A 27,836-nucleotide genomic window follows, 5' to 3' on the forward strand; every position below is an offset into this window, starting at 1 on the left:
CTCTAGCATCTTGGTTGAGGAACTGGTTATTCACAAGGCGAGTTATGTTGACCACCACAGTGAGTTGGTACCCACCCGTCATTCTGGCTAGCGTCCCGGACTCTCCACACTAGTTGTGTTCATATACAACTGCTTGGAAAGCACATTTGGCTAATGTCATAATTCAGGGGTCTCAGGGGAGTCTGCTATAGAACTAAAGCCCACAGTGAATCCATTATAAAAATAAGAAGGAATTAGCACCACCGTTTGAATTTTACGTTCCTTTTTCTCTTAGGAATGATGAACAATATAAAAAAAAATGGTGAACAACATTAAGTGAACATTCCATTATTTCTGTGACTGAGGGGCCTGGCAAATGAAAAACCACTGCCACCTCCTTCTACCTGGGCCCTGGAATGGTGACAATGTGCAACTGTCTCAATTCCCTATGACGTGAGTTGAACTAGACTTGTCACCCACAGACCAGCTGCCTGGGTCCCATCGCTAATTCCCTGAGCAACAGTCGCTGGGCCTCAGAGATTAAGCTTTCCTAGGCTTTGGGCTTTGTTGGGGGAGGGGGTGCTTAACAACTCCTAAATGATCAGCTCCTTCTGAGTGAAAGCTCACGGTACAAGGGAAAGCCCGATAAATATAAGTGAACACAAAACCAGACAACTGTACATTCAAATATTTTTATGAAAATATTATTTCAGTGCCAAAAGACACTCTTAAGATAAAAGTCTGGGGTTTGTCACATTTGTTCCCTGGGCTTAAGATGAGTAAGTACTTTTATCCCACTAGGACAAAACATTGGTGTTTTCAAGCTGCGAGACATATAAATTGTAGATTCTTAGTGTCATATTGGAAGTGGCCTCTCAGGGTCCCGCTTCAGATGTTAGAGATGGGTTGTTATACTGGGGGGACTCGAAAACAACCCATTCAAGAGATTTATTTTACAGGTGAAACAAAGCAAGTTGGGTTGTCTAAGTAGAAATGGGACAGGGCCTGGCAAGGGAGATTCAGAGTCCCCAAATTCTATTTTATTCGTTTTATCATTTCTTTTCTACCCTTTGAAAATCTGTCTTGATTCCAAATGAGGAGCCATGCTGAGAGATGTATCATCTCCGTTCTCCTGTGCTCCACAGAAAGTGAACAGCAGAGAGAAAAAGGTAGTTTGTGCACAACAGAACGAAACTTTAAAGACCTCGGAGGAGAGGAAAACTGTGTTTTCAGCCTTCTGTTTTATGTCTGTTAAGACTCATGAGGGCAAATGTGGGGGGAAACAATGGGATGCAAGTGCTTGCTGAGAACACACAGGTCAAGGAGGGAGGCCAGGGGACCCCCGTTCCAGACCTCCCGGGGCTGGGCCTGCAGGTGGTCCCTCTCCCACCCTAACCGGGGAGGCAGAGCACGGGCAAGAGGCTTCCTCAGCTCAGGAAGAGGCCAGGTCTGCCCCTGCCCAGCTCCCTGCACCCAAGGCCCAAGATGCCTGCCTGCCTGAGCCAGCAGGTGCGGGGTGGAGGGCCAGAGGGGCAAAAGTAAAGGATGCCTGCCGAACCACAGGTGTGGTGCTGCTAGCAGGGCTGGTTATCTAGGGGAGGGGCATTCTCAAGTTCTTTCCATTAGAAATCCCGAGAAATCCGCCTGCACAATGGAGAGGTTCCCCAGGGGCCACAGCTCTGGTGCAAAATGCAAGGACAGAAGGGACCCCACCACCACCTCGGAGGAACCCTCACCCCAGGTTCTGAGTCCAGGTTAAGTGTCCTCACGTTCCTTCTCCACATTCCAAAACACCAGATCATTTAGATCGGCACCTCAGGGTGCAGTGAGCGAGGGGCTGGAATCAGACGTTAGATTTGAAATCCCAGTCACTAGCCACGAGACCCGGGACAAGTCCCTCCCTCTCTGATCGTCCTCTTCCTCACCTGTTCAATTGAGAGAACCCTGCCTCAAAGGACTCCCCATTCTAGAACAGCACCTAAACACACAATACTGGGTAAATGTGTATTGGTACCCTTCTCTTCCTCACTTGACCAGAATACGATTTGTCAAGAACATGCTCTGCAATCTAATTGTCTCAGCATCCACTTGGATAAAGTGCAAAACGGCAACTTCACGGTAGTGTCCAAACTACCTCGGTTCACTACTGCACTGAATACCATTCAAGGACTGTAATATGGGCTTCAGAACAATTCATCTTTTATTTATGATGGAATATGACCACAAGGTTACATAGTAAATTCACAGTAGTAATTTATTATTTTCTTGTAACAAGATCCATAAAGCATAAACGCTACCAGAAATACTTACATCACTTTACAATCGCAGGAAGGATCTCTGCTGGACTACTTAAATATTATGTTAACATTTCTGTGCCACTTTTAGTCATCAGTGTTATGTTTTCTTATGAAGCTCAATTTTTAAGTTATACTGAGAAATACATAGTAAGGCTTTCAGGGTAGTAAAGTTGGAGCTGTAATTATCACAGAGCTTGACCTTTCCGTTTCTTGCTGTTTTCACGTCACAGGGTCCTAAGGCAAGAAAGAGTCTAATGGATTGCCTGCAGGATGTCAAGCTTTCCAGAAGACTCTTCTATGCTAAAGCCATTTACTCCTGGGGAGAAGCCAGTGTCACGGAGGGAGAGGAATAAAGGAGCCAAGGGAGAAGTAAACTGGCAGCCTTCCAAAAGATGGGTGCCATTAGGAAATCTCTCCCCCATAGGGCACAGGGTAGAAACACAGACACTCATCCATACGAACACATGCGTAAGTTACCTGTTGACAGGACACCCACCAGCGACAGATGGCTAACATACGAACGTGCCGTCCCTGGGGTAATCACACTCAGAGCCACGCACACATATATGGAAACGCATACCACCACCAAGGATGTGTCCCCACTGAAGGAGCCTGACATCGCAGGACCCAGCCAGAGGGAGTGTGAACCAAGGACCCGATTCTCTTGGTTTCACAGTGTGACTAACACTTCCCCAGGTGTGTGTGTGGGGGGGTGGGACGAGGAGGGGCAGGGTAAGGACGTCTGCCATCCCGACAGGCAGGGGGCTTGCCGCAGAGCTACAGCCCTTTCGAAATACATGCATGCAGAATAAAGAGAAGCCGCAAGTATGGTGAAAGGGGAGGGGGACACCTCATCTCATCCCCCCCCCCCAACATCAGCCCAGCCACCACCTCCCCACGGAAAAGGAGCTCCAACTCCAGCAAAGAACCCCAATGCGACGCGCACACCCCCCCCCCCCGCCCCGGGAACCACATACCTCCACCCACTTCTGAACAGAATTCGATCTGTCGGTAGATGTGAAAGGGAAGGACAGAGAGGGAGAAGGGGGATGATGACAGCCGGGCAAAAACCTGCTCAAGCATTTTCTCAAGGGCTTACCTTAGGATGGACTTTAGCAAAAGTATCATGCGTTTGACTTCACTGATAATGCTAAGGATGGGTAAACTATAAAACCTTAAAGTTCCTTCCAACTCTAAGCATGCAGATGTTTTAACATTCAGTTCGTGGGTGATTAAGAATTATCACCACCTTCAGAAGTATACACTGAGGAACCAAAGTCAGCCACCGGTTAGAACACCCCCAGGGGATGCGCTTGTCACTAGGGTCTTCTACTCTGAACATTTAACATTCACGTTTTAATAACTTAGGTTGAAAGTTACAGAAAATCTATAAACATTTAAGGCAAATGAAATCTTGCCTCCTCCACTGTGAAGTCTCACATATTTTACTAGCCCTGGGGCAACTCACCCTCTTTTAAAATGAATGGCCCATTGGTTCCAAGGACTGAAATAAAAACGCATCGTGTTCGACTGGGTGATGCAGCTTTCTGAAACCCTAAATCTTTTTAATGCCATTTACATTGTTCCCACTGCACCAGTAACTCAAGTTATTAAGATTTTGGAAGTGCAAAGGCTTTATACAAAGATCCTGCATTTTATTTTGTTATTCTTTCAAAAGGGACTCAATACAAAGTCAGTGTAAAAAAATCGATATCCAATTTAAAACTGAAACAATAATTTCAGAAAGTCTGACATTCTCCTATGCAAAGACTGGGGGAGAGAGAAGGGGGTAGAGAGAAAATAAATTCCTTAATTTAAACCTTTCTTCACCCTGCTGGGAATACAGGCACCAAAGCAATGACTCTATCTTAACCCCTTCTGGCCTGGTAACTTAAGACAGGGTTTGGAAGCACGGTATTTTAGAACGCAGACGAATAGTATCGTCATGAACCAAATGTTCTGTATACGACCCCCAGGCAGTCCTTACGGCATCTCCAGCTGCCGGGCTCCTGGTGCCGAAGCCTCTGACACACTTAGCCTGGGGCATGACAGCCGTGACCCAACCGAAGTCCCATACGTTTTCATCATCCTTGCCCTATCTCCCAAAATATATTTCCTGAGAAAGACATCATCAGCATAAGGAATGTCCAGTTCAAAAACTAAGAAGAACAGAAGCACCATGGTTACGTGGTATGTGTTTTCCACCAACAGAACCACGTTACATAGCGCATCTTGGCTCCACGCCATACCGACTGGTTCCTCCTCCTTTCTTCTGTTCCAACACGTCTTTTTGAGCTGCAGGCTGTTGGGTCAAGAGTGCTGTTTACTTTTGCAGGTACAGGTGTATTACAAATAGCCAAAGCCCATTTGGATTTAAAAAAACGATACACAAACACTGCACCGCTTTCGGAATGCACAAACCAGGAAGGGTCCTCGCGAACGCAAAGAGCATTCTGACAGTGTCCTCCTTGTCTAAAGCGAGGTGATTGGCGACCCCCGATCCCTGGGAAAAGCAAGGGCGAATACTCTGTAAAGGTTGGCCGTGGATACAGGAAGGCAAATGGAGGCACAGACAGGAACTCCCCCACAGCCTTGCCACCTGCCCCCCAGGATCCTCAGATCGGCTCCCTACCTTTCCTTTCCCCAAGCTCTGCTGCTTACCCATTCCCTCTCCCCCACTTTACCAGTAACTACAAGGACTTCCAACACCAGCGCCAAAGCAGCCCCTTCCCTGGTAGTAAGTGGCAGAGGTCATGAGTTGCACAGTGATGGTGGTCAGAAATCAGGGACCAGACAGCAGTAGCTGTCCCTGCAGTGGGCACTGTTTGGTCTCCCTTGGCAGAGCAGCTAGGCCACGAAGCTTTGTGAGGACTTCTCTCCCTGGGAAATCAGAGGCTCCAAGCTGCACCTGCCAGTCCCTGAGTCGCAGCGTCAGTCCTCCCCACCCCCTCCCCACCCCCCATCCCTGTGAGCAGTGGGGAGGAGAACTGGGAGGGGAGGGGCTCCCGCTGCAGCCGAAAAGGGACAATCTGGCAGGCTTGCTGTCCCTGTGTTCGACCTGGTTGGCGTGCTATGCTTCCCTATGCAAACAATCCATGGCACCCACGGGAGACAGTGCACAGAGCCCGTGAGCACACATGGAGAGCCGGGTCCAGGGCAGCTCTGCAGGCTGGGCTTTCCTGGCCAGGGCCACCAGCCAGGTGGGAGTGTGGTGCGTGCAGGGGAGGGCTGATGGAGGGAGACGGGTGCGCCATCATGGGGTCAGGAAAGGGCCACCTGCTCAAACCTAGGCCGACGGTCAGAAACAGGACAGGTAGGTTTTCTCTTTGGGGGAGAAAACAAAATAAAATCATTTAGAGCTGTCAACTGCTAGTGCACATTTTTTGTTGTGACCTTTCTCAGCAGAACCTAAGGCAACAAAGAACAAAGATGAAGGCAGGCATTTCCGGAAAGGCCCGCGGCTCCCGTGGGTGATGTGGTACTGGATGTTCACGGACACAAGCACCTATGTGGACATGCCGTGTCCGGTTTCCCGCAATAGAGTGAAGGTGCGTCCCCCTGGAGGTCGACGAGGGGGCGGGCCAGAAGCAACAGGAGGGCGTGGCCCTGGACGAAAGGCGGGGACTAGCTGCCGTAAGGCGAGGCTCCCGAGAGCCACCTGCTCTCCTTTGGTTTACAGCTGTCACAGAAACGCCAGGGAACGGCTTCGTGAGAAGTCCCATCCACAAAAGTCAGATGTCATCAGTCGCTTTTTGCCAGGGTGGACATCCCCTGCTTCCTTCCAAGTAAAGTGCGGATGGTCGAAGGATACTGGTCTATCATCTGCCAGTTTCAGTCAGCAATGAAGAATAATAATAAAAAAAGATGCCCCTCTGGTATACATATATATCTCTCTCTATATATATTCTTTTTTTTTTTTTTTTGTAATAAAGCCACAAATATAAAACTTTTAAACCGATGTCTCAGACTGTAGGCGAAGGACAAATTTGTGAGATTTGGGGTCTATGAACTCTTCCGAGAGGATGATGAATGGAATTTTCTTCACATTGACCACGAGGCTGAAGTCCAAGCATTTCAGGACGAAAACGATTCCATCCCGCAATCCGTTAGTCACAGCCTCATCACTAACCAGTCTCCACTGCGTAGAGAGCCAGCGCTCCTTGTCATACTGCAGGGTAGGGCCCGCGCTGAGGTAACGTTCTAGAAAGGCCTGAAAAAGGAGGACAAAGGCCATCAGAGAAGAAATACCCTGTGCCAAGGGCAGTGATGTCAGGGGCACACCCATCTTATACGGATGAAAATGTTTCCCAACAAACCAAGACAGAGACCAGCGAATCAGGCCGTATTCCCATCAGACCCTCCCAACGGAGTCCTTGTTGGGGCGGGAAGCCTCCTTGGACTTTTTTCTCACTCCCCTCTGCCAACTTCCAACCAGAGGCGGGCAGGTGGGGTGCCTGGCATCTCTGTCTGCCCGGAGGCCATTGCCGAGGCACCAGCCCGGCCACAGCATGGCCCCACGGCACATGTCACCGCTTGTACCTGTGCTAGGTCTGCTTGCTCCTGCACCGAAAGCTTCTCAGGGCAAGGGCCGGGCACAGAGAGGCACTCGGGAACCGGAAGCTGAACAAGTAAAAGGATATACTTGCACGCACGCACAAAAATGCATGCTCTGCCACTCACGGGCTGTGTGGCTTTGGACAAGTCATTTGTCTGGTCTGTAAATGGGGACAGTAACAGCTCCTCACAGGGCCGAGGCGAGGATGACACAGCTGTCTCTAACCATCTAATGGCACGAGGTAAGCCCAACCAGTGTGGGCAATGGTGATTTCCTGTGGGATCAAGCGGGCACAGGGCAGGTCCAAGGGATGCCAGAGCCCACATCCCCGTCCCTCTCACAAGTCCCCTGCTCCTGCGGTGCTTAGCTTGTGGGAAGTCTTGGACCCCCCACCCACTCACGGCATCCACGTGCATTATTCCTCCTGGGCCTTCAATTCTCCTCAGACCACCCCCTGAACCTCTGGGCAGATTAACACACCCTCCTCTGAGTGCTTATAATCACTGGCCTGACTCCCGGGTGACCTCTACTTTCCTAACGATCATTGTGGACATGCGTGTCTGTCCCCCGCACTGGAATTTACCCCCCAGGAGGGCAGGAACTATTTTTTAAATCTGAATTTCCAATGTGCCTGGACATAATAGGAACTCAATGGCGTGTGCATTAAATCAATAAATACGCTGATTTAGCTATAAGAAAAGGGAAGAAAGAGGGAGCCAGTGATTCAGACAGGATATACTGGGATCTGTCACTCTGGTCCTAGACACAGGTCAAGGCCAGTTTCTTTCTTTTTTTTTTTTTTTTTAAAGATTTTATTCATTTATTCATGAGAGACAGAGAGAGGGAGAGAGAAGCAGAGGGAGAAGCAGGCTCCCAAGGAGCAGGGAGCCCGAGGCGGGACTCGATCCCAGGACCCTGGGACCATGACCTGAGCTGAAGGCAGATGCTTAACCATCTGAGCCACCCAGGTGCCCCTCAAGGCCACTTTCTACGAGGTATCCCCTTCCATCCACACCTCACTGCTGCCGCCAACTACGTGATTTCTGATCTGTAAGCATATATACATTTTTTTAAACGAAAATGAAAGCAACCAGGAAACGAAAAGATCTTAAGGCAGAAAGCAGAGCCATGCCTAAACACACTTCTAATACAAAAATAGCTCTTATGAATCATAAGAAAAAGAAACAACTCAGCAATGAGAAAACTGAAATTAATAAGATAGTTTATAGGATAATAAATATTAATAGAAAATTAACACAAGAAAAAGATGCTCTACCACATTAGTAATTCATGAAACATGAATTCAAATAACAAAATTTTTTTTTTTTTGCCTCTTATGTGGGCAATGAGTAAAAAGAATGGTAACACCCAATACATCAAGTGTGTGGGGGAAATAAACAGAATCATATGCCAGAGGCAGAAGTGTTTAAAAGAGTAACATCCCTTGGAAGGACAATTTGGCAGTCTCTATACCTTTGATCTAGCTGTTCCTCTACCAGAAATTTCTCCTTTGGAAATACTTGCACAGATGCACAAAGATGTATGTGAAAAACACACTCGCTGCAACACTGTTTAGACCAGGGGTTGGCAAACTTTTCTCTAACATAAATATTTTCAGCTTCACAAGCCACACTCTGTCATGACTGCCCAACTCAGCCTGTGTAGAGAGAAAGCAGCCATAGATGATATGGAAATAAAAGGGTGTGGCTGTGTTCCAATAAAACTTGATTAACAAAAACAGCCAAGCCCTGGTTTAAACTACTGAAAGATGTTAATCCAAATGTGCGTCGTAAGCATCAGTTACACAAACCATGGTATTCAGCGGGATGAGATGCAGCTATTAAAGAGAATGAATTAGATCTGTATGACAGAGATCTGGAAGTACTGACAGGGAAAAACAGTGCAGAGATAGTTTTAAGTGAAGAAAGCAAGTTTCCAAGTTGTGTGTGTGGTATGAACTCCCATTTGTGGTTTGCTTTTTTTCCACTTCTGCTTTAAACACACACACACACCTCTGAAAGCATACACACCAACTCATCACCAAGAACTGTTTAGGGGAGGAGAATGGAAACTTCCCTTTGCACATATTTTCCTTTTCCTTTTCTTTTGTTTAAAGATTCATTTATGTACTTGAGAGAGCGAGCACGTGTGTGAGCATGGGGGAGAAGGGGAAAGGGAGAGAGAGAATCCCAAGCACACTCTGTGCTGAGCGTGGAGCCTGACACGGGGCTCGATCCCATGACCCTGAGAACACGGCCTGAGCCGAAAGCAAGAGAAGGACGCTTAACCGACTGCGCCACCCAGGGGCCCCCATTATATTTGTCTTTAGTGCCTGGATTTCTATACAAAGAAAAAGTATCGATTACTTTTAATTCAGAAAAGTATACATTTTTTTAAACGAAAATGAAAGCAACCAGGAAACTAAAAGATCTTGAGAAAAGGAAAACAATGGCTTCTGTTCTATGTGGTACGAGCTACCACTTCCCACATGTATACTGTACTCATTGGCAACACGCTCTCCATACGTTTTTGCATTCTGTTTTTTGTAACTTAATATTCTAACAAAGATTCTTCTATTTTTAATAGGTGATACACCATAATTTATAAGCCACTGTTCTATTTTTAAGTTATGTCCAGTTTGGAGTTATCCCAGATTACTTTGCAAAAATCACCTTCGTTATTACTTGTGCATGTATCTGATTCTAGGAGAGGGATTAGTGAGCCGAAGCATATGGAAACCTTTACGGATTCCAACTGAGTATTTCCTAAGGGTTGTTCCTGGTGACAATGCAACCATATGCTGTACATGTATAGGGCAACCCATGAACATGGGTCCTTATACCAAAAGCCGCTCCATGTGCACTCCACGCCAAGCTCGTTTACTCTCTACCATGTGATCGACATGTCATGTCACCATATTGAATATAATTTTCATGCAACAACCCTATCAGGGAGATGCTACTATTATCCCCATTTTATAAAAGAAGAAACAAATATAGAGTGACCTCTACAAAGTCACAACCCAATCAATTGGTGGAGCCAGGATCTGAAGCCCCCTCTGTCTGATGGCAGGTCATTTACTAACCCTTACTCTACTCTGCTTCCTCGGCCCCACCCCTCTCTTAGCTACATGGCTGTTTCCGGCAATCTCCCTAAAGTGTGCTCATACTGTAATTCAAGAGACCACTCAAGTAAGACTAACCCCATGACGTCCAAAATGCCTAACGGGGTGATGGTATCCTTTCTGCCACTAAGAAGAGCCATTTATTCAGACACTTACCATACGGCAGGCACTGTTTTAAGCACTTCACGTGAACTCTTTTAGTTCCCACCACAACCCAGTGAGGTAGGTATTACAACGAGCCCCCATTTACAGAGTAGGAAAGTGCGGCACAGAGCCATGAAGCGACCTGCCCGAGGTGACCAGCTCGTTGCGGGAGCAGCCAGGCTGGAAAGCATCAGCTCGGCTCCGGAGCCCACAGAGCGCCCCTAACTGCCGCCTCTACTGTGAAAGTCTTTCCTCTGCTTGAAGCTAGAGGCTCTCAAAAGGCAATTTCAAAAAACCACTGCACCAAAATCATGTAAAGTAAGTGGGAACCGGGAATTCTCATGAGTCGGGGCTTTAGAGAGCCTCTGGGTCCATCGCTCCCGGGCACGGCCGCCAGCAGGACCTGCCGAGCTCGGTGGCCGGTCGCACCTTGGGGGTCATGCTGTTGGTGATGCAGAAGGCCAGGTGCCGCAGGATGCTCTCCATGCTGTGGTAGTGCTGCTGCCGCGTGGTGCGCAGGTACTTCTGCAGAGCCCGGGCCATGGAGGGGAAGATGGCCTGCGCCGCCTCCCGCGGGTCCATCACTTCCCCTGGAGCTTTCTGCTGCTCTTCGGCCTGGAGCCGCTGGATGTGGATGAAGGCCTCCTCCACCGCAACCACCAGCCTGGGGGGGGGCAACGAGATGGTCAGCAGGATGATGGCTGCTGCCAGGCCGGACAACAGCGTGGTCATTCAGGGCCTGGGAGGCCTCCTGCCCGCCTCTGTGTCCCAGCCTGCCGCCAGCTCACCCAAGGCTCACCTCCGTAGCGGTCACTCCAGATGGCTGGGGGGGGAGGGGTGTGTGGAGGGAGAAAGGAAGGCAGGGGGGCTACAGGGGTGAGGGGGAAGGAGCCCTGGGACTAGGAGATTGACCTCTGTTCTCAATTCTGCCACTAAGGAGCTTGGCGGACTCACTTCAATCCTTCCATCTCTACAACGAAGGCTTAGATGAAAAGAGCTCGAAGATTCCTCAAAATCTGGCCACAAAAGGCTCTGCACGCACTGAGAGGGGGCTGGTGCTAAAGAAGCAGAGCTGCATCCCCCTCAATCCAGCGTGGGCCGGAGGCCAACAGCTTCAGCATCAACTGGGAATTTGGAAGACATGCAAATTCTGAGGCCCAACTCCAGCCCCACAGAAAGGTGAGTAAGTCACTTTTGCAGGTGGGGCCCAGAACCTCAGATCTGCGCTTTAATAAGCCTTCCTGGTCACGCTGGTGCATGAGAAACAACGGAGCAGGATACACTCCTGAGGCTTGAGCGGCTCACGTTTATACACTCAGATTTCATTCTAGCGGTTAAAAAAAAAATAAAAAAAGTAAAAAGTCCGCTATGACAGGGTGTTAAGTGTCAGGGCGGGGGGGCGGGGGGCGGGAAACAGACCTCGCTCTTCGCTTCTTCACCCGCCGCTCATGCTCTGCCTCTTCATAATACAACTCATTGTGGCTTGAGTCTCGGCGCCGAGCAGCTGCAGCGATCATGGCCCGGGACTGACCAGTGGCATTGTTACTGGGGCCTTCGGGGAAGGACAGTGGAAGAAGAACAGTTTTAATGCCATGGGGCTGCAAAACATAGCGGGAAACGAGTACCACGGTCTGTCGATACCGTCCACCCACCCCCTGAGAAGCATATCCACCAATCTCAAAAGAAACTTCCAGAAGGGTGAAGAGCACTCCTGCCTCCCATTCGCTATGCTCATGAGAGGAAGGAAATCTCCCCCAAACCCAATCTGATTGGTGCAAATGGAAAAAGAACGCAGGAGGAGATGAAGAATGCCGGACAATGAAAATATTGGCCAAAAACAACACACAAGAGAATGCTGAAGATGTTACTCACCATCTGTTACATCAAGTTTCAGTTTGGCCATAAGGGTAGCTGGAGCATCACACTTCAGCAACAAGACAATGAGACAGAATGAGAGGGATGGGGAGAACAAGGACAGAGAAAAAAGAAAGTCAAGGGATAAGGAGACACTGATTATGCACAGGACGACAAGCCATGCTGGAATGTGACGGTAGTCACAACGCTTAATAAAAAAAAAAAAAAGTATTTGAGGACTTGCAATATGGCCCGTTTGTGAAATGCAGACTTAGAACTCCCCACTCTGTTCCCCTGACCACAGATTGCCTTAACTTTTCAGAAGGACAAGGCAGATCACATGCTTTCTTCTGTATCAACTACTTAGTTAATGACTTGGTTTCACTAGTGGGAATTTTCAGTAAGTTTTCAGATCACAGGTGAAATTTACCAATCCTCTGGTAATCCCAACTGAGCACACATCTCATAAAGTGCACCCCCCATCTGCCCCCGCCAAAATGGGGAGGATATGGCCATGAAAAATTGACACCATCCATAAATCACTTGACTTGCTAACAATATGATCCTCTTCGAGGGTCTACAAAGCTCTTGCCCTGACCCAAGGCATCCAGCAAGAAATGACACTGTGTCTTGTTCCTTGCACTTAAGTATCTGATAGCCTGAAACGCAGCTCTGATGTCCTCAGCCTGGCCTCTGGCCTCCTGCCACCCACTCAGCCCCAGGTCCTAGCCAGGATTGAGAAATCTCTTTAAGTATCTCACCAGATGCCTGAACTACTGAGAGTTACTGACTTCATGGATCTGGGGAGCTGAGTCTTTGAGAAACTTATCCAAAATTTGAAAAGCAGCTTTCCATAGATGTTCCCAGCAGGAGGCAGGAAACACACATCACTATTGTTTTCAATCAGAAAATCCCAAAATAAATGAACCTCCCACATGCGTAGACTGTAAATCAACATTCTTCTGAAAGTATGTTTGCTGAAAGACAGAAAAAGAAAGAAGGAAAAAGAAAGAAAGAAAAAGAAAGAAAGAAAGAAAGAAAAAGAAAGAAAGAAAGAAAGAAAAGAAAAGAAAAAAGAAAAGAAAGAAAGGGGCGCCTGGGTGGCTCAGTCGTTAAGCGTCTGCCTTCGGCTCAGGTCATGATCCCAGGGTCCTGGGATCAAGCCCCATGTCCGGCTCCCTGCTCAGCGGGAGGCCTGCTTCTCCCTCTCCCCCTCGCCCTGCTTGTGTTCCCTCTCTCGCTGTGTCTCTCTCTCTCTGTCAAATAAATAAATAAAATCTTAAAAAAAAAAAAAGAAAGAAAAGAAAGAAAAGAAAGAAAAAGGAAGAGAAGAAAGAAGAGGAGAGAAGAGAAGAGTTGTTCTGAATTGAGAATGTACGATAAAGATGGACACTGAGGGGAAGAAGAACCAAATGGACCATAAAGTTTAAGCTAAAGAGTTGCCCTGACATGTGCCCCCCACACCCACCAACCAGAGACACCACTTCAAGGCACGTACCATCTACACTGTAGACTTTCAGCCCGGCCATGTGCTTGGCTGCTCGGAATTTGGAGGCTGTTAGGAGATTGGGGTTATAGATGGTGAAATCTTTATAGTAATTTTCCAGAACCACCAATGCTGCTCGCTGGATACTGAGAAGAGAAGGCAAAATTAATGCAATGCTTTTTCACTGAAGAATCAGGTCCCAAGTGACCAAAAAAATCCTCTTCTGGACTCAGGTAGAACAGCAGAGCACCACGGGTAACCTCCCATCATGGCGGGCCCCTGGATTTTACCACACCATTTGTCAGAGCAGGATGAGAATTTAAAGGTGAGACTGAGTTCAGTCGTCGAGTGGCTTCTTGGCCTTCTCCCAGGCTGCGCCATGAACCGCACCCCATCTAGCCAATAGCTGAGAAAGGAATCAGTTGTAACTCAGATTTGTTCAGGCTGCACAGAACTTTCCTATTTTCCCCAGTTTACAAAAGAGGACACTGAGGATCCCCAAATGGTCAAGAGACTTTGAGACGGTGGCAGGGCTAATGGGCGAAAGAACAAAGTGTAGATTCAGGTTCTCAGGTCCCAGGGCAGGGTCTCCCTGTAGGCCTCACGGCCCCTGCTGTAGGGAAGGCTGGGATTTGGGTTCTCCATGGATCAAAACAAGCTACAGCCAACCACACAGGGCAGAGGGCACGTGAAAGGTGCTGGCTGCAGACACTGGTGAATCCTGATCCCTCCTCTGGGGTCTGTCCTCTCGGCCCCAAGCCAGCTGGAGCTCCCTCTTTCAGAGGAAGCAACACCCCTTCCCGAGCCCTCAGCTGAGACTTTGGCCTTTATTGGTCTGCGAGGCCTTCTGTCTCTTGGACAACAGGGGTGTACAGAGGGGACTCTCTCTGCTCTAATGTCCTGCAACCTCTACTCTGTCACCCGTCTGGCCCCTCGGACAGCAGCAGAGGAACAGAGAAGAGGTAACACCACCAAGGGGGAGGGTGGGGGCGGGAGGGCGCCCATACTCCCCGACTGGCGGCAGAAGAACTTGCCGTTGGTCATGGATGCAGGCCACTCACCGCTTCAAAGAGAAACGTGTACTAATACAGCGTGGGTTTTCATGTACCATCTTGTCTGACTTCCACAATCATTCAAGGTAAGACAACTGAGGTTCGACAGTCTCTGACCGGCACACGGCACGCGTCTACCACACAGGAGAACTCCAGTCTGGAGTTACAAGCCTCCAACCTGTGCTCTTTCCCCGCGATGTGCGGCCGCTATGGCACGTGTACGTACCGACACCGGCCCCACAAATTTCTTTTTATCTTGCCCTTTATATTCTCCTTCCCAGCCCCTGCTAAGTGGGTGCGGTGACAAGGATTACTTACAACAGTCTGGGCGCCGGGACAGGGCTGCCCTCTGTGCCTGGATGACCACCATAACTCTCCACGTGGCTCAGGGACGCTCACTTCACACCGAGACAACGCAGCCTCTAACTTATCAGTGGGACACTCTGTCAACCCACTGCTCAGCTCCCCTTGTTTAGCACGAAGTCTAAAAACGATCTAGAAGTCAATCAGCTAACCTCCGTGAGAGCAGAGTCGTGGCCCAGCCTTCTCACTTATATCCCAACAGCGCCTCGATCCATGATCTGCGCTCAGTTGCTGCTGAGTATCAACCTCGATACGTACACTCACAGGAGGCGGGGGGAATCTGGCAAGACTAATCCTATATGATGTAAGTAGAAGAGTCCTAAGAGCAAACCCACATTTTGAAAGCCCTCATCATTCAGTTACTCACTTGTCATCACTCCCACACTGGAGCACCCCCATCCGCCCAGCCCTGGGAGTGCAAGGATACGACTCAAGGAGCTGCTCCTGAGCCAGGCAGACAGAAACCCTAAGCTCCACTGCAGCTAACTGGAATACACATGGGCTGGGGAAGCATACAGAAGAGCTTCAGAACGCCCAGACTCGGGTGAGTGCAAGAGCAGCCCCCCGAGCAAGGGAAGTGGTCCTTGAGTTGACGTTTTGTGGCATAGGTCTTTGTGCTGAAGTCCCCTTGGCTGCAGGCAGACGCTCTCCACACTGGGGCAAGTCCGTGGCCCCCTCGAAGCCTGCCCGTGCCAAAGCCCCGGTGGCCCCGGGGAGTGTGTGCGTCTCACAGCCTTCGAGAGCCTTCGCTTCCGTGCAAGTCTGCCCAGTGGCTTCCAATCAGCAGTCTCCTCCTTGACCTCTGACTCTGGTATTTTCCAAAGTGGGGCAAGCACTTCTTCTCCACCGCCCCCTTCTATCCAGAGACTCTCCAGGGCCTGATGACACGTGTGTGCACACACAAAAACTTGCCCTCATAAGCACCCATCCCACCTCCCGCCCCGTGCCTCTCTGGAGGCTCTGGGCCTGGTGAGATAAGACGCCCCTCCACACTGAAATGTCCCAGTTCATGCACAACAGACATGCTGGGGTGCAAATATTTCCTCCCACGCTCCCATATGGACATGAAAACATCTCTCAGCTCCTGGATTCCAGCAGAGAATGATTTCCAGGATCAAAATTTAAAAATTAAAAGGCACCTCACAGGTTATTCTCAGGCCCGTCTTCAAAGCAAACCCTCTTGTGGTTGCTGGGTCTGGCTCTTCCGTTCAGCCAGGCCGCAAGGAGGAGCCCAGGGGATCCCACTAGCTCAGCCAGGGCCTGCTAGGCGGGTGAGGGAGAGCTGAATGGGAGCCTGGTGGCCCTATTTCCCAACCTCTCCACCCCAAAACCACAGACAATGCACTGTGCTGCCCGGACACGGGGTGTCTGCCCATGCCCAGCTCTGGCAGGCCTTCCTTGCCGGGGTGCACACCCCACACCCAGCCCCCTTCCAGCACAGGCCGCCGGCAGATGCTCTCCACACTGGGGCAAGTCCGCGGCCCCCCTCAAAGCCCGCCTGTGCCAAAGCCCCGGTGGCCCCGGGGAGTGCTCAGGGATGGGGCAGGGAAGATGGGGCAGGGGCTGCCGATGCTACGTGTGTGCGTCTCACAGCCTTCGAGAGCCTTCGCTCAGGGGAACTGAACAAGGGGGAAAAGCCAGGCAGTGCTCCCTTCCTCCAGCACTGTCCTCTCCCCAGGGGCACAGGAACTTCCCAGAAGCAGCCATGGTCACCTGGCCAGCAACCCCCGCCCCCCCACCTCCGGCTGACAAACTTAACGCAGGAGCTGAGGGACTCTCCTGGGAAGTTTTTAGAAATGCCTCTAAGAGGACTGCACACCCTCACCTTCTGCGCAACACCCACAGGCCACGAGAAGCTCCACGCAACAGAAAACTACGCATAACTGAAGTACCCAGCTTGAAAAAAAAAAGGTTGTGAAATTTGGATTAAAACCCAATATGCCCTTTTTCACGTTTTTAAAGAGAGTAAGCTATACGTGACTGAAGCCTTGTCGGGGACTCAGGACGAATGTTTCCCGCATTAATTCTGAGCTGTACCACGCAGGCAGCCCAGTGAAGATGTCGGTCCCCACGGGAGACAAAGGCCACCTGTCCCGTGCGGCAGGGCAGTCCGAGCACTCGGCTGTTTCTCCACATCCTTTCCGCATTCCCCCTGACTATGGCCATCAGAGTCCTTCCCAGGGGCCGTTGACCTACCTGCCTCTGTTCTCAGACACCCTCAGCCTGGGTATAAACAGGGAAAAGAGCTTCGAGGGACCCAAGTGAGGAAGTCTGCTCCAGCTAGGTGCCACCCGCTGTGGCATGCGAGTCTGAGGTCTATGTCAGTCCAAAGCCTAAAGTCTTTTTCATTTCTGTTCTGGATCCTGACTGTAGGTTCAAAGTAACATGCTACTAATACATTATTTGGCTCTCCAGGAAAAGAGCAATTCAGCACCCACTGAGGGGACATCCCGCTGGGCACCCGGAATCGGCTTCAGCCATGGCCCACAATGCCAGGATGCAAAAGCACCCTTCTCCTCGGCCAATGTCAGGGTTCAGTATCTTCCTGCCTCTGTTCTCTGCCACCTCCCAAACGTGCTGTCTTCCAAGGCCAAAGCAGGCCCAATTTCTTTTAGGAAGCCTTTTCTAACTCTCTGGCCCCCACTCACCTGCACCTAAATGCACAGCATCAACAGCCCCCGCCACGGGACTTGAGAGGTCTTCAAGCATGCTATTCTCCCTCTAAGGCAAGGCCATGAAAGTCCCCTGTACACAAGGGACACCTCCTATGGCTTCCCCTGAGTACATAATACTCATTGGCTCAACTTGCTCATGTAGGAAACCCTAGAATTCCAACGGGTGTAGGATCAGTCCTAAGCATGCATTTCCTGAAGCCATGGAGTTTCCAAGGCAAAAAGGGCCACAGGGATGGGGAAAAGCAAATCCTTCAACTAGTCCCAGTCTCCAGACCAGATCACCTCTGGGGAAGGAGGAAGGCAAGAAAAATCAAGCTGGTGAGAAACCTGCCATCTCTCTTATCACCGTCCTATTCTGAGAAATAGTAATCTGACTAAACAATCCCTAGGCGGAAACCCCATATTAAGGCAGGTGGACCCTGATGTAAAGATTATAGATGTGGCCCCACCAAAAACCCATGGCAAGGAGCACTCTCCCAAGATAGAGAACGCCAGGCTCAATTAATACTGCGTTTCAGGATACCCCTCCCCCGCCCCATCTCACCATACAGGGAAATACCCCTTCACAGATCACACAGAGTTGTGGAAAACAGCATGGTGATACGTGGGGCTGTAACAGAACTTGGCGCAGACAGGACTCCCAGATACGCACATGAAAGGCAACATGGATGAGGCAATATTTAGGGTCAGAAGAAGCCGATGTTATTGCCTGTGCGAAAGCAAGCCCCTCAGCTCCGCCTGGCCAAGGCTGATCCCAACTTGAACTCGTAGACAAGACAGGCCAGCCACGGATCAGCACACGTGTGAGGAAATTCAACAGCCACTTTTCTTCTTTTTATGTTTTTTTTGTTATTTGTCTTTTTTTTAAATTAACATATAATGTATTATTTGTTTCAGGGGTACAGGTCTATGATTCATCAGTCTTACACAATCCACAATGCCCACCATAGCACATACCCTCCCCAAAGTCCATCACCCAGCCACCCCATCCCTCCCACCCCAGCAACCCTCAGTTTGTTTCCTGAGATTAAGAGTCTCTTATGGTTTGTCTCCCTCTCTGGTTTCGTCTTGTTTCATTTTTCCCTCCCTTCCCCTATGATCCTCTATCTTGTTTCTCAAATTCCTCATATCAGTGAGATCATATGATACTTACCTTTCTCTGATTGACTTATTTCACTTAGCATAATACCCTCGAGTTCATCCACGTCATTGCAAATGGCAAGATTTTGTGGGGTTTTTTGATGGCTGCATAATATTCCATTGTGTGTGTGTGTATATACACACCACATCTTCTTTATCCATTCATCTGTCGATGGACATCTAGGCTCTTTCCATAGTTTGGCTATTGTGGACATTGCTGCTACAAACATTGGGGTACACTTACCCCCTCGGATCCCTACATCTGTGTCTTTGGGGTAAATACCCAGTAGTGCAATTGCTGGATCGTATGGTAGCTCTATTTTCAACTTTTTGAGGAACCTCCATACTGCTTTCCAGAGTGGCTGTACCAGCTTGCATTCCCACCAACAGTGTAGGAAGGTTCCCCCCTTTCTCCGCATCCCCGCCAACATCTGTCATTTCCGGACTTGTTCATTTTAGCCATTCTGACTGGTGTGAGGTGGTATCTCACTGAGGTTTTGATTTGGATTTCCCTGATGCTGAGCGATGTTGAGCACTTTTTCATGTGTCTGAACAGCCACTTTTCAACGTGAAACTCACGGCCGACCATGCTGCCTGACTGGCCTATTCTCTTTTCAGGACAAAGACAGTGGAATGAGAAGGGTTGTGGCCTTTCGCGTCTTATCAACCACGAAAACATTTCCAGTGTTGTTGACAACTGTCACATAACCACCGTGGCCACGGAGGAGAGGGGCTTGTGCTCGTGCTACAGCCGAGAGAAGCACCTCCAAACAGAGTTCACATTTGAGTTCATAAAAACCCGGAAGACATGTTTCTGAAAGATGAATTCTGAAAACCAAAACCGAATGGATGTTCTCCATATCCACGCGTCCTGCTGTCCTGTGCCTATCTGTTGTGGGAGAGAGTATGCACAGAGCAAAGCAAATGGCACCAGGCTTTGGCCCCAGACAGCATGACTCTTGGCTCTATCATTTATTCTTTGACCTTGAACCAATTAATTCAGTTCTCTAAACCTCTGATTCTTTGTCCGTAGGATGGGAAGAACAATACAGAAAGCCCTGCTATAAACCTAAGTGGGCTCCAAAATACTCAACTCTATAGTATGTATTACTGAAAGGTCAACGAAATGACTGGGGCTGGTGTGGGTAGCTGGTCAGAAATTCCACGGACAGACGGCGAGATCCAAATATGTCAGGTGCTGGTTGGAGCCTGTGGCAGTGAACTCCTGAGCTGAAACATCGATGGGGGCAAATCCAAATTCTATGACTTTCCGAGACTTCAAAGTCAGTTGGCATTGAGGTTGGGAAAAATACTGGAGACTCGGGAGTCCACCCTCTACTTTCTTGCTCCCACGGAGGGAGTGTTTTAAAGGTATGTATTAAAGATGAAATGAGATACTGTATTCCCAAGTACCTGGCCCAAAGCAAATGGCTTGCATACGGCAGCACCATGAGCTTACGGTGTATGCTGGGGAGGCCCTTCTGTCCCCAAGTGCCCCTGCTCTGTCCTCCCCACCCAGCGCCCACCCTGAGGGCACTGCCACAGGAAATGAGCCAGGGCAGATCCCCTCCGCACTGCTTTCTTAGTGACTTAGACCCTATAGCGATGCCACTCTGTTTTTATGCAGCGTTTCCTGCCAATCTCAGCCTCCCAAAAACCAGGCCTGGTAAAAAAGGACCAGCCTCAGAGTCAGAAGGCCTAGATCACAGATCTGTTCCTGCTCCTGTGTAGCCCTGTAGAAGTCACTGCCCTCTCTGGGCCTGTTTCTTGGTCTGTGATGGACAGAGAGTACCTACTGCTGCATGCGGATGTCCAGAAGAGCAAACGAAATTATGTCAGGGGACGCGTTTATAAACGACAAGGCATCGGGCAACCACAAACTGTCACATTACTAAGGAGCACGAGCGTTTGGCAGCAAGGGAGGAGGCTGGCTGCTGGCTAGATTATTCATACAGTCTCTGGGCATAAAAGCATGACCTCAACTCCGCTTACACTGAATCACAAAATTTCCTCTTCACAGAACGAAGAGAACCGTAGTGCTTATCCAAGCAGAGACACAAGAGGCAAAGAAACCAGAGTCCAGCTAGGCCACACTCCCAAATCACATACCAGTTCTCTTTATAACACCCCAGACAGCAACCGACCTCTCCGTGAAAAGAAAATTCACTCTCACTTGGCCTTGAAATGACCTTTCTCTAAGTTCTGCCCAGTGGTCCACCCACTGCTTCCTTCTGGACCCAAACCCCTCCTTTCTTGTGAAAGCTCATCAAATACTTGAAGGAAACAATTGTGGCCATAAACCTCCCCCCCTTTTAACTCGCTTACTGTGCAAATAAGGGCACTGAGGCCTAGAAAAGCATGTGTACATGTGTGCACACACATACATGCCTACAGGCACACACATGCACCCCCACATAAAGAGTTGCCTATTTCATTCACTTTTCCCTGGATTTGGCTGTGGCCTCCGCAATTAATACATGCTATGAAGGGGCACCTGGGTGGCTCAGTGGGTTAAGCATCCAACTCTTGATTTCGGCTCAGGTCATGATCTCAGGGTCGTGAGATCGAGCCCCGTGTCAGGCTCCGAGCTCAGCACAAGAGTGTTTGTCCCTCTCCCTCTGCTCCTCTCCCTACTCTCTCTCTCTCTCAAATAAGTAAGTAAAATTTAAAGAAAAAAAAAAAACAAGCATGTACTAAAACCAGAAATATTCAGGGTTCAGAGCTCAGGCAGTCTGAGACCCTCACACCTTACAGCCTGTGCTGTCTCCCAGGGCAGTGAGAAAGGCCCTCCCTGACAGGGCAGGGAGGGGAAGCCTCATTCAGGTTGTAGCCACGTCTTTTCAAATATGCACTTGCCCTCTTTAGCTCTGCCAACAAAAAACAGCTTTCTTCATGCGTGAAAAACGTGGAAGCATCTCATACATGTTAACGCCCCATGTAAATGCCAGCGACCATGATTCTGATCACCTCGGTGTGTGCTGATGGGAAAGCACTGAAGAGACAGTTCTAGTCACAGTAAAATCTGCAAAGGCCTTCTTTCAGGACAAATACTCATTATCCCGTGAGCCACCGAAGGATGCTGACACCCAAAAATCTTAACAACCCGTCTCTCCAACACCATTTACAGGCCAGTATGAATTAAGAGCACCCGCTAAATCCCCAGGACTCGGATACAGATGTGAACAGAACCTCGAGAGGCTTAAGGTCCCGTTGGTGTGGTGACCCCCGGGCTGGGACAGAACACGTGACCGGGGTAGGGGTGGGGGCTTCAGGGGAAGATCTGCTGAGGAGGCGAAGCTGACTTTTCGAGTTAAGTCTTAAACGATGAATGATGGCCACACCATGTGGACACGGGCTGTAATACAAGCCACTTCCAGGCAGAGGAAGCAGGGTGGGCAGAAGCAGGCTGGTGTGAAACAATCCTCCTCAACACCTTCGGTAAGAGCGACAGGGCCGCACTGCTGAGTCACAGAACAGCTGTGAGAACCTGCTGTAGTGGGGTGAAGAGCGTCTCCCCAAAGCCACACGCATACCCACAACTGCAGAATGGCATCTCCGCAGATGTGATTACGCGAAGTTAAGGTCATGCTGGTGTCTATTAAGAAAAGGAGACACAGGCGGAGAATGCCGTGTGGCGACAGAGCGGAGATCGTGGTGATGTGGCCACAAACCAAGGAGCGCCGAGGATGGTCGGCAACCACCAGAAGCCAGGAGGACAAGGGAGGATTCTTCCCTAGACCCTCCAGAACGCGCATGGCCCTGCCACTACCTAGATCTTAGACTCCTAGTTTCCAAAACTGAGAGAGAACACTGTGTTTGTGTGTTTTTTTAAATATTTTATTTATTTATTTGAGAGAGAGAGATTAAGAGAACGGGTGGGAGGAGGGGCAGAGGGAGAAGCCGACTTGCCATTGAGCAAGGAGCCCGATGCGTGGCTCGATCCCAGGACCCTGGGAACATGACCTGAGCCAAAGGCAGACCCTTAACGACTGAGCCACCCAGGCACCCGAGAGAGAACCGTTTCAAGCCACCCAGTCTGTGGTCCTATGCTACAGCAGCTTTAGGAAACGAACACACGTGTATTTAGGGCAAGAAGGATGGAAGCAGGTAAAGGGGAGGGAGGCTGAGAGGGTGGCAGAGGTGAGCGGGTGAGGAGGGAGGGCGGGCCATGAAGACCCAAAGGATGCCAACGGTAATGGTTGCCTGGGTGCCAAGCCTCCCTCCCTCGCACTCTTCAAGGCGTGCCTGCTCCAGTGACTGCATTTTAGGCCTGAAGCCAGGGTCTTTGAGAAAACTAAAATGGTTCAGCTTTTTGTGAAAACTCCCAGTGAGGGCGAGCCGGCTGATGGACCCGGTTTTATCGGACTGACCTCTCCCTGGAAGAGTCAGCAAGACTGCAACCTGGATGGGTAGGCTTCACTGTCCCCTGGACGGAGAGATCAAGTGACTTCGGGGTGACCAGGAGTCAGGACAATTTGCAGCAACGTTCATGTGAGTCCGGGAGATGCGAGTATAATTCGCCCCCGAACGCCGGCTGCCACATCCACCGGGAGCCCGGCACACAAGTGTTTGTATCTCCAGGCCCTCCTGCCTTTTAATTAAAATGTTTCTCTTGCAACTGCCTTTGGGGATGTGGCTTCCCTGAGTCCCACACAGATAACAGGCAATGATCACCTTGGAACTTGAGGACAGGGAGGGGCAAAAATTGAGGAATGGCTTGTGTTTACTGACAGATCTGGATTAGACGGCAGAAAGATCTGGGGTGGGCAGAGGCTGGATTTTCGGGGACTCTGTCACAGCAGGCCAGGAGGGACACACATTGCTGCTCGAGATCTTGGGACGTGAGGCAGACTGTCCACCCCGACACAGGACACACACAGCTGGGGCCCTGTCCTGCTGGGGAGGCCTGCAGAGGCCCTTCTCTAGGCTGCATAGATTCCCAGGGGGGCCCCGGCCTGCAGGCTCCCCAGCTCCACGGAAGCTGCAGCGTGACCTAGTTCTCTGAACCAATATTCACAGGCTGCGACGTGTCCCTGGCCCAGGCACCAAATACGGGGCTACAGACAAGCCCTGCATGGTATCCCCATCAGCAGAGAGACTAGAAGCTGGGAATATCGACCCTCACAGCTCAAAGGAGGTAGAATCAACAAGGGCTGGTCACTGTGGATTGGCCTCGAAAGTGCAGCCCGGGGGGAGCACTGGAGCACCTCCCGATGCACTTTACTGTCCCCGGGGAAGGATAACGCTGGAAAATGCCCTCTAATGTCAGTCAGACCACACAGAGAACATGTCCAGAGGAGCCCCCATGCTCTGTCACACCCGGGGAGTCTCTAGGCCGAGAAGCAGCTAACGGCTACATGCACCGGCCTGGTTCTTCCGGTCTCAGGGACTAAACAACAGAGAGCTGTCCCACATGTCATCCTTTTTGGCCGAAACGCCGCTATCCACTGTCCACCAGGCGGTTCTGAGTGTGGGGACGACCCTGAGGCAGCCTCCTTCTGAGGTGATCCCGCCATGGGCGGCTGTCCACCTGACGGCCTTTCCCACAGCAGAGGGCTGCTGGCAGACGTGTGAGATATGCTTCCCTGTAAGCGACAGGTTTGGCTATCGCCACAGCCGGCCTGGAGCACCCGCAGCCTCACTTCCGGGCCAGGGCCCAGACGCCGCCGCGCGGCCACCTCCCTGCACCGTCCAGCTCAGGCCGCACCTGCCCTGCCTGGGATGGAAACACAGCTTTCTCGACGCTTCCAATGACTGTGCTGAATCACACCAGATAAACATCAAAGACAACCGCCTGCTTAGGGCTGAGACCGAGATTGAGATAGGAACTAAGGTACCTCCAGACCCCCCTGGAATGCTTGACTGGCATTCTCTCATCCGGCCTCACACTTCTCACCAGCAGTACCTCTGGTCTTGGGGGCAACCACAGGAGCACAGCATGGAGAGTTCGGAGTCTGAGGGCAGCCAGCCTGGCCAGTGGGACCTCTGTTGGCCGGGACTGAGCCAGAAGGGGCACAGAGCGGAGCTGGGCAGTGGCTTTGCAGGACAGGGACAGCAGACCCCCATCCGTCTGCATGCTTGAGGATCAGCACAGCTCACACACTACATCAGATCACACCATCCATCCGCGGGGAGACACGCAGAATGCCGGGCCCTGTCCGCAGTGTGAGTCGTGCAGGACAAGGAACGGCACACCATCCAGGGTGCAGGATCCACCCCCCCCCAGCCACCCGTGGCCCCACAGGAAGGCCATCTAAACCAGCTCCGCATCCACGAGCTCTCTGGCCGTCAGTGGCTGTGCTCTGTGAGGGGTGGCTCCTCTCCGCCTTGGAGCAAGGCTTAGGGGCAGACGCCGTGTGAGGGAAGCCTTCCCAGCCGCGGTGGCTGCCAGGAGACAGCTGTGCAAACACGGGCTGCAGTGTCCTGCACCTTCCGCTCTCATTACGGCCACTTTGAACAGCACCACGCGGCCAAACCACAAACGGCAGCTCTGTGCCCGCCCTCGAGGTTCTCCCACAGCAAAGCAAATCCGAGCAGAAGAAACCTTTCCGCTCTACCCTTCAGCGCTTTCTCGTTTTTAGCCTTTGCTTTTTGAGGGGCTGGGAGTGAAGACCGGCAACTGTCTTTACTGAAAAGCAGGTAAACAAAACACGCGTTTCTAAAAATGAAATTGTGTATGAAACCATGATTATAAGTGATACGAACCCAAACCTCTGGTGGTCATCTAAAAACACTCCCCAACTTCACAGCCGATGGCGCTGGGTCCTCCCCAAACCGTCCGTGCTAGTCTTGAACGTGGGAGGGAGGGCCCACAGCCCAGCACAACAGTCCAATCTGATCAGTGGTGTCATCACTGGCTTGGATATCACTTGACCCAGAATCACAGACATAAGATTTCAAGGGGAGCTGGATCTATCCTGAAATTACTGGAGTAACCTTAGTCTCTCCAGGAGACGCTCCCTTTTTCACTTCTACCTAGAAAACCGAAGTGCATTTGAGAGAAGCCAGGCTCCCACTCAAGCTGGGAGGACGCAGGCGTGAGCTCGAGAGGGCATAATATGAGCTCTGTTTCATCAGGGTTGAACTGCGCTCACTGATCCCACGGTTTCCCGGGGCTCTGGGGTCAAGAGTCACCAGTGTGTACTGTTCCTGTCTTAGCTTGGGCTGCCATAACAAAATACCATAGACTGAGTGGCTGAAACAACAGAAACTTATTTTCTTCCAGTCCTGAAGCCTAGAAGTCCAAGATCAAGGTTTGGCTGATTCTCTGGTGAGAGCCCTGTTGCTGGCTTGCAGATGACGACCTTCTCATGATATCCACACATGGCCTTTCCTTGGTCCATAGGCACAGGGGGAGAGACAGAGTGTGTGCAAGCTCTCTGGTGTCTCTTCTCAGAAGGACATGGATTTTATCAGATCTAGGACCTCATTGAACCTTAATTACCTCCTCGGATACCCCATCTCCAAAGACAGCCACATGGGGTTTAGAGCTTCAACCTATGGATTTTGGGTGACCACAATTCAGTCCATAACATTCCATCCCTGACCCCTAAAATTCATGTCTTTCTCCCGTGCAAAATAGACCCATTCCATCCCAATAGCCCTGAAGGTCTTGACTCATTCCAGCACCAGCTCTAAGTGCAAAGTCTCATCTAAGTGCCAAGACTCAAGGTAAGATCAAGACTGAGGTAAGATCCCTCTCCAGCTGTGAACCTGTGGTACCAGACAACTTATGTGCTTCCAATATAATCATGAGACAGGCATATGATAGGCATTCCCATTCCAAAAGGGAGAAACTAGAAGGAAAGGGGTGATGGGTCCCAAACAAGTCCAAAACCTAACAAGGCCAATCCCATTAGATCTTAAGGTCTTGCTCTTCAGGATAATCCTCTTTGGTTCAATGCTGTGTCCTCGGGGCTTTGGGGGTGGCCCTGTCCAGGCAGCTCTCGGCAGTGGCCGCCTGGCCCACTGAAACCAAGGTGGGGGGCCCATCCTCTGAAGCCAGTGAGGAAGCAACCTGGCCCCTGGGCCTGTGGTGGGAGGGGTGGCCTAATGATCTCTGGGTCACCTTTGGGGTCATTCTTCCCTTTGCTTGAGGGATAACGCATGTTCGCAGCCTTCCTTCCATCCCCCCCTCCCTGTTTCCTTTAGTCCCAAGTGAAAGGGGTTCTGTACTGGTACCATCTCATCTTCCCATCTTTATTCTTGGCTTCTGCTAGAATGGCTGATTAAATCCTGATTAAATCAAACAGCTGGCGCCTGGCTGGCTCAGGCGGTGGAGTGTGTGACTTTTGATCTCGGGGTTCTGAGTTCGAGCCCCACGATGGGTGTGGGGATTACTTAAATAAATAAATAAATACAGGGGCGCCTGGGTGGCTCAGTCGTTGGGTGTCTGCCTTCAGCCCAGGTCATGATCCCAGGGTCCTGGGATCGAGCCCTGCGTCGGGCTCCCTGCTCCGCGGGAAGCCTGCTTCTCCCTCTCCCACTCCCCCTGCTTGTGTTCCCTCTCTCGCTGTCTCTCTCTCTGTCAAATAAATAAAATCTTTAAAAATAAATCCATACATACATAAATAAACTTAAAAAAAATCAAACAGATGTGTGACCACACCCTTGGTGTTCTCTTCAGTACACACTTAGTCATTGTTTGCAATATGGATAGGCTGAGAATTTTCCAAATCTTCAAGTATGGATTCCCTTTTGCTTAACCATTCCTTCTGCAACCCATCTCCCTCCTCTCACATTTTATAGAAGCAGTTATGGAGGACCCAAGCTGCATCTTTTGGGTATTGGATGTACCCAGTGGGTGAATTTTCAACGCTTTGCTCAGAAATTCCTCAGCTATGGGGCGCCTGGGTGGCTCAGTCGGTTAAGCGTCCAGTTCTTGATTTCGGCTCAGGTCATGATCTCAGGGTTGTGGGACTGAGCCCTGTGACTGGCTCATGCCGGATATGGAGCCTGTTTAAGATTCTCTCTCCCTCTGCCTCCACCCCCCACCCCCATGCACATGCACGCGCTCTCTCTCTCTAAAAAAATACAAATAAAAATAAATACCACAGCCAAGTATCCAATTCCATCCCTCACTCACAAGTTCTACCTGCCACAGAACACTAGAACAGGAGCACAGCTCAGCCAAGTTCCTTGCCATTTTATAACAAGGATCATCTTTT

At 50.3% G+C, this 27,836-nt stretch overlaps 1 protein-coding gene across 2 annotated transcripts in view; it reads right to left on the reverse strand.

The window, feature by feature from the left end:
* Positions 1–2,161: 2,161 nt before the first annotated feature.
* VANGL1 (VANGL planar cell polarity protein 1) overlaps positions 2,162–27,836 on the reverse strand; it is a 51,510-nt gene continuing 25,835 nt past the window's right edge. For both annotated transcript variants that reach the window (XM_036113342.2, XM_036113343.2), the window contains 4 exons: positions 13,452–13,585; positions 11,519–11,651; positions 10,529–10,763; positions 2,162–6,486 (listed from right to left, as the gene is read on the reverse strand). In XM_036113342.2, coding sequence (XP_035969235.2) covers positions 6,226–6,486; positions 10,529–10,763; positions 11,519–11,651; positions 13,452–13,585 — 763 coding nt within the window. In that variant the 3' untranslated portion in view covers positions 2,162–6,225. The remainder of the gene's footprint in view (positions 6,487–10,528; positions 10,764–11,518; positions 11,652–13,451; positions 13,586–27,836) is intronic.

This window comes from Halichoerus grypus, chromosome 5 (assembly GCF_964656455.1).
Source record: "Halichoerus grypus chromosome 5, mHalGry1.hap1.1, whole genome shotgun sequence".
Taxonomy (NCBI): Eukaryota; Metazoa; Chordata; class Mammalia; order Carnivora; family Phocidae; genus Halichoerus; species Halichoerus grypus.